The sequence below is a fragment of the Sorghum bicolor genome, chromosome 4 (assembly GCF_000003195.3).
Source record: "Sorghum bicolor cultivar BTx623 chromosome 4, Sorghum_bicolor_NCBIv3, whole genome shotgun sequence".
NCBI lineage: Eukaryota > Viridiplantae > Streptophyta > Magnoliopsida > Poales > Poaceae > Sorghum > Sorghum bicolor.
In genome coordinates, this window is record NC_012873.2 from 13,693,751 (window position 1) to 13,705,436 (window position 11,686).

Genomic DNA, 11,686 nt, shown 5'->3' on the forward strand with positions numbered 1-11,686 from the left:
CTCCTATCGGCTGGATTAAAATGTTTGAGGCAGAACTTAATGTTTCAAAAGATGCCGATAACAGTCCTATCGGCTAGACTGAACATCAAGACAGCTGAAGAGCAGGAAGAGGCAAGTGTGTTGCCGATGAAGAGCTCACATACTTAGCAGCGCTTGGATGGCCGATATAGCGCGTAGGCGGATCTGGTCGGCTGCTTCTATCTCCTTGACATCTTCATCGGCAGAACCTTCTATTAGCTTCAATTTCTTCTTCAGCTGCAGGGCTTTACGACCATGGGTGTTTCGCTCTTGCTCGAGGTGTTTGATGGTCTCCGGCAGTTGATTTTCTTCCTGTTGGGCTTGGGATAGGGCATCCTCCACTTGCTTGAGTTCTGCCAACAGGGCTTCTCGTTTCGCCGATAGGTCGGAGATCTTCTGCTTCAATGCATCGCCTGAGGATTTCAAGGTGCCGATGTTCTTGTGCTTCTCATCGGCTAAGATTTTCTCTTTCATCATTTCCTCAGAGAGCTGGGTCTGAGCAGCTCTATCGGCAAGGCGCCGAGTGGCTCTCTGGTACTGCAGCTGGCGACTTTCTAGATGCGCGACCTCAAAGAGGGTTTCTTCAGCATCGGCAGGAATCTGGCCTCTGAGGGTCTTGAACAGAACCTTGGCCGAGTCGGAGTCATTGACCAATTGAGCTGTATCTTGATGAAGGATAGCCGATAACTCTTCCAGCTTAGCCCTGATCTCTGCCGATACAATCCCAACTGCTCGGGAAGAACTTGCTTCCTCACCTTCGTCTTCGGAGATGTCAATGGCGAAGGAAAACAGGCTGTCGGGGGAGTCTTGTTCCTGAGAAAGAAAACGAGGCAGAATGAGTCATTCTATGGTCAAAGCATTGGCAAATGATACTGGTGGAAGATTAGATGGCTTACTTGTTTCAAGGCAATCTCTCGCCTTTGACTTGAAGATGCCGATGGAGCCATGAGTTGATCGGCTAGAATTGCGGATGGAACTACGTCAGCTGAAAATTAACAGAGAGGGTTATGAGGCTAAAAAGGAACAAATTTATTGGCAATAATATAAAAATGTGTTACCTTGAGGGGGGACAATGCTTGTCTGAATTGAAGAAACTACCGATGATATGATTGAACCTGCTGGATCGGTAGTTTGTTCGCCCACATCGGCCGGTGTGTCTTCTGGTTGGGGTGCTTCTAGCTGAGGTTCTTCTTGTTGGAGTTCTTCCACTGGTGGTGCTTCTTGCATTGGTAGGGAAGATGGTACTTGTTGCATTTGAACTTCTGGAGGAGAAGGGGAAGACTCCACCGGAATTGGAGATGCCAGAGGAGGAGGGGGAGTTGCTACTCTTTGGCGCTTTGCCTGTGCTCTGGTGCCTTTGGCACCCTTTCTCTTTTGCTGGCTGGACTGGGGGGCATCGGCACTTTTGCTTTTGGTCCTTGCCGATGCGCTGGTTTGCTGAGGCAGAAAAGAAAAACTTATGAGTATCAATGTAGTAGATGCAAAAGGAAGATCGGTATAAATGAAAAGGTTTGGTGATTACCTTGAAGGCCTATGCCAGAGTGCAAGCAGCTACCGATGGTGGTATCTGAGTTTTCTTGGTGGTGACCTTCTTGAGGCGTATGCCTCGATGTACGATGGCGGCCAAGGTAGGAGCATTGTGGCCGATTGTAGAGATTGGACCGGATGCAAACAGATCAATCGGCTTGCCACTTCTACTGACTGATGGAGGAGTGTCATCAACCTGAAAAATCCCACGAAGAGTAAGTTACCGATGGACATAAGAATATAAAAAAATAAATGAGACAACAATTCAAAAAATACTTACAATGCCATCGGGAACTTGGTACTCGGGATCGATCAAGCCGCGATATGTGAGAGCCGATTTGCAGAACAGATGTTCCTTCCATTCTGCCCACCATTGCTTGTATGCCTGAGTGATGAAGGCGGCCGGGACCCACTCTGACAGGTCTACATCTGTATCGACACTTGATGGCAGCTGGGCTACTCGAATCCATTCAAGGAGGCTGGTGATGGTTTCCCTGGGCTTTATCACATCAGCGTAACAGAGTGCAATCGGCAGCTGGCCGAAAGCTAACTGACGAGCTAGTGCCGATGGGTTGTAGAATTCATAAGTCTGGGGGGAAGTTTTTCCACTGCCAAAGAAGTTCACTGGTATGGCTCTGGGAGTCACCAATGCCATCATTACTTCATTGTCCTTATCAAGAGCCTCGTCGAACGGGTTGAAAACCAGAGGAAATGCGGTGTCTGGGTCATCATAAGCCAACCATGCTCGCTCATCTCTGGTCAAGCCCTCGTATAAGGTTTGAAAGAATCGGCTGAACTGATCTGGATTACCCCCTGAACCAGGCAGAACTATGACAACTTCACCAAAGTTTAAGGGAGCGCGTGTTGCCGATTCTTCTTCACCCAGCACATGGTTCTCTGCTATGTCTCTTGGAAAGCGCTGTGCAAAAAGATTGAACTCCAGATGCTTGTGCATGTGGAGGTTGAGCCACATGTTAATGAACCACGAGGGACCTCCTAGATTACCGATGGACTGGCCAAGCAAGAGCTTCCTGGTTACTTGGTGGAGAAGGTGATAGGCTGCACCAAGCAGGTATCGGCCACCATTGGCTAGATTTTCTGCTGCTGCTAGGTAAACAGAAGTTGGTCCTGCCGATCGGCCACAAAACACGAATTTGTCCAGCCACATGTTCAGGAAGCAGGTCTGTTCTTTTATGTCAACAGGGCCTGTTTTGCGGTATTTTTGGATATACCCCGACCAGCCGCCGATGGTGCGGGTCTCTACCTTAGCACTGGGTTTGGTGTCGAAAAAGTGGGTGCTATCGGCAGAAGAAACATCCAGGCCAGTGAGCATAGCTACATCGGCAAGTGTAGGGGAAGCAGGGCCATGGCCAAAGACAAAGTCATTGAGGGTGTCTGACCAGAAATAAGATGCAGCTATCAACAATGATTCATTCTTGTGCATATCGGCAATAGACAGCCTAATGCATTGGTCTAGCTTTCTCTCGCCCCACTAAACTTCGTTGGAGTTGCCGACCCTCAAGAACCAATCCTTCCACCCCACGGTAGGGCTGGGCCAGGAACGAAAAGCATCTTTCCACAGGTCCAAAGAAAAGTTCTCTGCTCTAAAAGAGATCCTGTTGGTTTCTGCGTTTATGAGGTTGGTTGGATCTGGATCCCCTAGCGGGCCAAGGCATTGGAGGTGTGGTTGATTAGTAGGGATGAAGATTTTGTTAGCCGATTCCTAGTGGTTTTGGAGATAAAAAAAACACAAAGAAAAAGGGGAGAGAAAATGTTCAGTAAAATAGATTGCGGATGAACAGGGGTGCGAGAAAAGTACGAGGGATGGCGTAAAGAACCGACCTCAGGAATGATGAAGTTGACGGCCATCTTGTCGCGAAGAGGATGAGTGAGGACTTCGGAGTTGGTGAAGAAGGGGCTTCGTCGAAGATCTTGGAGCTTTTGGACAGCGCCGCCGCTGGAAAGATGAGGTTGGGGTTCTGGAATGATGTGATGGGGAAGGAGTACCCGAGAAGGAACTATTTATAGGACAAAACGGGCAAGGGCAAATCTGACTTATCTCTTTGCCGCATCCGCGAAATCCGAGGGTACTCAGGTAGATATGGTAACTGTTCGCATGGTAATCAAGGGATTGTGCAGGAGATTTGACAGGAAGCGGTCATTATCCAGAGATATTTTACTGTGCGGGATCTCCTGGTCGGTTCGTCAGCAGCGCCTGGTAACGGTCATATTGCCGATGGGAGAGAAATGTGGGGATAGCCGTTTGGAAAGATGAGATACAGGTGTCCTAGTCAGTACATCGGCAAGTCCTTGTAACGGTAATATTGCCGATACACGGCTCGGATGGAACTGTCCGTTTAGGGAAGTTGAGGATTTCGAGAGACGTGCGGAAGGATAAAATCAGGTTTGTTCAGATTAAGGCTGTCGGTTGCCAGGTTAGGAGCATTAACCGTGGAAAAGGGGCGTCATTACTGCAGAGAATTTCGGAGCATTAATGATTCCATACTCCGAAATTGGGGGGCATGTGTTGATACCGTTTTTGGGCACGTGTGCATGGTCGGTAAAAGTATAGATCAGCAGAATAAGGCGGTGGTGTTTTATCTACAGGATGAGTTGCCGATGAGGATGGTTGCCGATGAAGGAGGGGTTGAACATGACTAAGTCCATAGCTGGTGATGTGTCTGTGCCGATGGCTACGACAAGGAAGTCTGCCGATGATATAAAGGGAGAGCCTGGAGGCTGCCGATCGGTTTGTGGGGTTGTTCGAGTTTGTCACGGAAGGATAATTTTATGTTTCCTTAGTTATTTAAGTCGTTTTGTATACGGATTCTATGTAATTTGGAATTCGAGTTTTAGTCATGTCTGGTTGTAGCTCTTTGAGCAGGGTATAAATATAGACCCTAGGACTTTGTAATGAGATATCTATCAATCAATCAAACACAAGTTTTTACTCATACTCCAGCATCTATTTTTCGACGACTTCGTCACACTTTTCCTTTTTATTACGAGTTCTTAGGAATTCGTCGATTTAAGCTCGGCGTGTTCTCAAGTTCCGCGTGAATACCTCTTGGCCGTGACATCCGGACGCATCGCTGTTGTCAGGACCAAAGTATTCGAGTTACCACCTTTGCCGATAGAAAGGTCAAATCGGCTGGCACGCCTTAACATTTGAATCAGGTATTAGCTCTTTGTGTTTGCAGATTAGCTTTTGCACCAACAACATATTATTTATGGTATTTTGTTGATGTGGCAGCATATTTGTTGAAGAAAGAGGTAGAAAAAACAAGAATCCAAGTCTTATTTAGACTCTAAGTCCACATTGTTCGAGGTAATAAATAACTTTAGACTCTATGATAGAGTCTGCATTGTGAGTGCCCTAAGGCTAATTAGTTTATAATTGAACATCAATTATCAAATAAAACAAAAATGCTGCTGTAAGTAAATAAAAAAATATGAACTAAGCAAAGCCTGAAGATCACTAGATCAGTGCAGCACGGACAGGCGCCAAAACTAGCACGGAAGATTGACATACGCGTTATTGCTGCGGTGGTTCGTCCAGTGAGCGTTAAGCGTGCTAAACTGCTAATGATATTATTAATTACACGTTCGCTAGAGCTTATTTATCAAATTTGTTAGTCATTCACTATTGTTATTATTTCATAATAAATCAATAAATTGTACTTTTAACCATGGCAGCCTTTCGCTAATTATACTCGATTAGTTAGTTGTGAGGTTGTTTGGCCGCACGGCTGATTATTGCCATTTTGGCAGCTTCACGTTGAGCCAAACGAATTGAACCGCACTACTACATAATTATTTTTTCGAGGCGGGCAAAAGCGGTTTTCCGAAGTGGGCATCACAACCGCCTCGGATCTAAGGTCGCAGTAAATCAACGATTTACCGAGGCGGTTTGATGCCCGCCTCGGTTAATAAAATTAGAAAAATAATAAAAAGGAAAAACAGCCCATATCCAACCCTAATTGGGCCAGGATCTATCGCTGCTGTCGGGAGCAGACCGCGTGCATTGCTGCTCCTCCCTTCACCGCCGCGCCCAAATCCGCTCTCCTGGTCACTAGATCCGGCCTTCAGGCAACTGCTGTGGAGGTGCTGCCCGCCGATGTGCAGGCGGAGGAGCTTGCCGTGCCTTCTTGCTGAGAGAGAGAGAGAGAGAGAGAGGGACGACCACTGCCGCCACCCTACACCGGATCTGCCTTGCCCGTGCCACCGGCCTCGCCCTCCATTGGATCCGCCTTGCTGGAGCCCAGGTGGAGGTGCTGCTCGCCAAGGTCGGCGCCGAGGTGGAGGTGGACGAGGTCGCCCGCCGTGGCTCCTTGCTCTGAGGTAGAGAGAAGCCGTCGTCATGGCTCCTTGTAGGAGGAAGGGAAGGGGCACCGTCGGAGGAGGAAGGGAGCGTCGAGGAGGAGAGGGAGTGGGGAGGTAGTGGTCGGGTGGGGAGCAGGAAGGGCGCGTGCGGCTGGATGAGGGAGAGAGTGAGGGCTTAGGGTTTCTTTCTCTCTAAACATATATATATTGCGACGCTGTGTCGGGCTAAGATAGGTCGAGGTGGATTTTGAATAGGCTTGGCCATATTAACCGAGGCGGGCTTTATAAAAGGTCTGTCTATGAAAATGAAGGTATTTTTAGAGACGGTCCTTTTATAAGGCCCGCCTCGATTAATATATTTTAGGAGACGGTTATTTTGCGTAAATCTATTTTGCGAGACAGTTGTTTATAACCGCCTCGGCTAATAAAAAATAACAGTCTCGATTAATCGGTGTTAATTTGAGGCATTAACCGAGACAGTTGAGAACCATAACTACCTCAGAAAAAGAAACAAAAGCACCTCATAAAAGATTTTTTTTGTAGCGGTGCCGTCAGGGATGTAGCAAGTCGCTTTGGTTCTCGTCGTGTGTCACGATCAATCGATCATGACGCCCTGGATTCCTTTGTCTTTGGCGAGCGAGAATGAAAAGAAAAAGGCCCTGGACATCCCATGATCACCGAAAGAAGAAGAGATGAAAAGAAAAAGGTTCCCATTGTTACCATTATTGAGTCGGGTCCATCTATCCCTGTACATACAGAAAAAAGAAAGGGTAATGGAAGATAAGACGACAATGGAATTGAATCTGATAATTGACATCTCACATCACTGCAAATCATCAGTGACGAATGCGCCGACAAAGCCCGGCATCTACCTCCATAGTTTTGCCTCTCCTTTTTTTCTTTTTTTTTTCCTGAATTAAGGCAGCAATGCTGAACAGGCAGAATCAGATATGCATCACGTCGTCACCGTACTGGATAAAGATAACCATCCTAAGGACATGTACTGAACTCTCCTAGTACCGTGTACAGTGTAGATAAGCATGCGCATTCAAATGAAAGCAGACAGGATCTTCATAAATTTTTTTGGCTGTAGCTACTGTAATATTTTTATTTGTATTTGAAAAACTGTGTTTTATTTTTATCTATATTTAATTTTGTATTTAAAGATTTGATGTGTCGAAAATCTTAAAAAAAATTTTAAACTAGACAAGACGCATCGCCTGCCGTGACAGTTGCACTGTGCTGATAAAATCGTCGCGGACCTGCTCGCACACGCGGCTGGCCGCGAGTCCAGCGGCAGTTGAAGCTTCAGTTTCAAGCAACTGGCTTTCTGCCGTCGTCGTCGCTCCATCGGGGAGAAGAAACGAAAACAAAGACCTCGCTAGGGTCCCCATCTTTCGCTTTTGCGATAGCGAAAAGAACAGAGGATAACATTACGCGATCAGACAGCTCACAGACCTCGCAATCCTCCACACACACATCACTGCATATACTGAACGCACTAACCGACACAATAAAGTGCTGTCATCAGGCAGCCCGCAGCTGCAATAATATATCCACAAGATATTTCCCTGTACGTGCTCAAGGAATCAAATCAGGCACGGAACGGAACTTGCAGTGCACAGCTGCCGCTGCTTTGTAGAGGTAGCAGAATCGATGGTAATGGAGGCAAATGATTCCAGGAACGAGCGAGCATCATGGTGCGGTGTATTTACAGGATGCTAGGCATACAGCTGATTTGAGCTTCTGGACGTAACGGACATTACAAATGATACTAGCTACTAGACGAAAGTGCACGGTTCCATTTCTGTTCTGATGAGGACGAACGGGTGTTCGCGGCGCGCCGCCGGGCAGGATCCGGAGATTGATGATGGTTTTGATTAGGAGGCGGCGACGGCGACGGCGGCGGCGGCCTTGAAGAGGAGGAAGGAGAGGCGCTCGAGGGAGAAGTAGATGAAGGTGCCGCTGGTGTGGGTGAAGAAGCACCCGAAGCTGGCGCCCACCACGCACTGCCACCCCACGCCGTACCGCTTGTCGAACTCCTGCGCAAATGCAAGGGGGAGCACCAGCCATAAAAATCTGAAAGAATCACGATCCCCATCCACCAAATCGAATGTGTGTGCGACGAGAGGAACGGCAAAGAGGAGGGCGTGCCGTCTTGATGTGGCCGGCGATGCCGCGGAAGTCGGCGACGTCGAAGAGATCGAGCGCGCGGGACGCCGCCGTGGTGGCCGCCGCCTGCATCCGCGCCGGCATGTCCGTGTCCTCCACCCGCGCCTTCCCCTCCAACATTCTGCTCTTCTCTCTCTCTCTCGCACACACTGGCTATGGCTGGCTATGGAGGAGAGGAGGATCCGGCAGTCAGGCCGGCCGGCTGGCTGGCTGGCTTGGTTTCTTGATTCCGTGGGGGCAAACGGCTCGCCTCAAGGAATAGTATAAATGGAGGAGAGAAAAGGTTCCCGAGAGCGAGAGAGAGAGATAGGAGAGGGTGATGGCCGATTGGTGGGGCCCGCTGGTATTATTGCTCCTCCTCCCATTCCGGAAGCCGCTTTGCGTGACGTGTCCGCTCTATCTTATCTTGGCCTCTTCCCGATTCTCCTCTCCGGCGTCCGGGTCCGGGCGTCGTGGTTGTCGGCGAGCGTCGGCCGTCCGACTCCGACCGAGGCTCCTCCACGATAACCGTCACGGGAGCACCAAAAAGAAAAAAGCTACCAAGGTCCACCTCCTTCGTATGGACAAAAATGTTTTGGTTTGTAAAAGCTACTAGGGTTTCGATGCAACAAATCTTGTCATCTCTAAAACTATGGTTTTGTCAAAACTGTAGTGTTTTTTTTTTGAGTTTTAGAAACTTCATTTATAACCTCTTTTTTCTAAATTACAATTTTTTTGTCTCTTTGGCTTATAAAACCACAATTTATTGTACTTTAAAAACCGCATCATCCAAAAAAAGACCCTAAATTGTGGAAATTAAACAAGTTCCATACAATCAACTCTGATGCATGTAAATTGACACATGTGCATCCAAATAAGTCTTATAATTTAGAAATGGACGGAGCACTCTTTAACCGGCTCTAAAGAAGTCTCCACATTAATCATCATGTGACACATTAAAAGAAAGCAAAATCTCAAGTCTGTAGTGTAATTGTTAGTAATTTAGTTATTTTAATGTTTAATTTAATCCAGAAAAATATAATCAGCAAGACAGTGGCAAATATGTGCACGTATGCAATTTTACCGCTACTCCGACTAGTGATAAATATTTCAAATATGCTTGCAGACATACTGAAAATTAGACAAAACAAATTAAGGATGTACCCAGAGGAGGGACTAGTGGCGTACTAGTCGACATAGTGCGTTGCTTGAAATAGGGGACCATAGTCGATGTATGAAGAGGTTCGCAGTGCAGTCTCGCGAACGTCCACGGGAAGAAGCCTAAGTTTGGTTTTGGTAATTAATGACAACAAGTTGCTAATGTCATTGTATTTAGGTGATTTGAATTAGGCATAACAACACATGTGATGAAAGTGTTAATCTCAAATTTTAGCGAGTCAGGAAGCTGCCAGTGGGCCCGCTTCGCAGAAGGAGGGACAACTAGATAAGCGGATCGACTAAACAAGAGGCGCAACAAAATTAGTCGATCAGAAGGGTGTCAGAACAAGGCAAGACGAAAGATACGTGTCGAGTTCAATTAAGAAAGGAAAAGTGAGAGGCCATGTTGTCTTTTTGAGGAAAGAGTCGTATTAGGACATAAGACTAGGACTCCGGACTATAAATATTAGGAACCCGATCTTTGTAAGAATATACACAATCATAATATAAATCCTTTTCGGCTCTGGCCACCAACCTTAGGAGTAGGAGTAACAATAGATCTCGACGAGACCTTCAACGAATCGAGCTACAGATTTTGACCTTCGGTTTGCTTGTAAGTTTTGTCATGGTTCATGTTTAGTTTGTCATGGTTGCATCATCCGAACTCATGTTAAACTTGATTTTAAACTAGTTATCGACTTGAATTGTATTTGTAAGGTTGCATTGTTTCAATCTCTTATAAGTATCGCTTCAAGTTAGTTATCGGCTCTAAAATTGGCGATTTAATAGATTTATTAAGTTATTAATATTGTTCAAGGATTAATGTTTTTATTTATTGTAACAATATTTTGCCCAATCAAGATTCGACAGATTAGCTTGAGCTTTAAATTGAAACACTTGCTATAAACCCTAAACGAACAATATTTATAAAGCAAATATAAGGTAGCTAATCTGTCGATCTTGGTTGTTACATGTTGTGTGTTCGGGATATTTACTTTATTATAATTAATTTGGTAGTTACAACTAAACTAGTTATAATGAAGTAGATAGATCATGTTCGTGCTTCATGGACCCTGTATCGGCTAAATTGCCGATCCAGTTAAGCTTAAACGAATAGCGCATGTGCATGAACCCGATTATGACATTAAATAAACTAGTAATCTATGTTAAAATTATTGAAGCCCGTTGGCCTTTAGACCAGGTGAATATAGATTCAATATAGTTATGAAAGTAATTTATTAAAACCGCAGGCCTTTAGACCAGTTTTAATAAGTTATCGTTTTTTAATGGATAAGAGGATAATGTATGTAAGCTATCTCAGACACATACATAGCGTATCGGCTAAATAGCTGATTTGGTCATCTTTCCATATAAACGTGACTGCTCGATAAGATTTTAATAATGAATGTCATGATGCATTATCAACAGGAGTTGACTTTGTTGACTTTCTAGTTAATTTTCTTCGATTAACGGCTTCTCAAGGCCATATATCTCGGAACTGTCTGGCAACAATCGACATGTTTCATAATTTGACTTTTGCATCTCTACCTTGTCAATTTCAGGTCAAATTGACTGGCACATCTCGGAATCAAATCATCAAGCTTGTGCGTTTGTGGCTCAGTTGGTCTAGGACTTCAGCTCCTGCACTCCCTCTGAGAGCTCCCAAGATTGTTTGTGTGAGAAACCAATTTTTGCCCCAACACATCTTTTGGCATGTCCGGTGGGACCATCAATCAACAACATGGAGAACAAAATGTGCTCAATGTCACTTTGGATGAACTCCCAGATTAGTTGAAGGAATTGGTTGTAACTGCTGTGAACCAATACCAGGAGAAGTGCTTGCTTTCTTTCAGCAAGACTAGAGATAAGAAGGTCTACTAGAAGACTCTTTTCCCGAGGGTGATTTTGGAAGGAGAACGTGACCCTGCTGTTCAGATCCAACATCAAGCTATGAGTGAAACTATCTGCAAAGCCATAGCAGGAACCTTGGCTAATCATAATTAAATATTATTGAATGGTATTACTAATGCCATTAAGGAAGCTTTTAATCTGGATATACAGAATAGGGGTCCAACATATTCTGTTCCCGCTGGAAATAGGCAAACACTTATTAGTCAGACATCAGGAGATCATGTATCTAGAGAACTTGCAAATGGAAGTCAATGCTGCAACACTGTTCAGCAGTTAGTGCAACAGCCGGTATTGGACTATGGTTAGCTAGGGATTTCAATGCTCCTCCATATCAAGAGAGATTAGCATCTGGAGAGGTACCCCCTTGTTATCATTATGTTTCTGAGCATTACACTTTGAATGATTGTGAAAATCCTGGATATCAGCCAAATAATCAAAGGATTCAAAATTATGGGTATCTAGAGCCAAATAATCAGCAAGGAACTCAGTTTGAGATATAACAGCTAATGGGCTAGGTAACTGATATGGTTCAGCGATAGTTTGGCTTAAAGCCCAAAAATACGACTGTTTCATATAAGGAACCATACCCAGAGTGGTT

At 45.5% G+C, this 11,686-nt stretch overlaps 1 protein-coding gene across 1 annotated transcript; it reads right to left on the minus strand.

Annotated features, from left to right (window-relative positions):
- LOC8080390 (dynein light chain LC6, flagellar outer arm) lies at positions 7,522–8,353 on the minus strand. Its single transcript, XM_002453627.2, has 2 exons — positions 8,023–8,353; positions 7,522–7,910 (listed from the first exon to the last, which is right to left on the minus strand). Exons 1-2 carry the CDS (start codon positions 8,158–8,160, stop codon positions 7,749–7,751), a joined length of 300 nt encoding a protein of 99 aa, XP_002453672.1. The 5' UTR covers positions 8,161–8,353; the 3' UTR covers positions 7,522–7,748.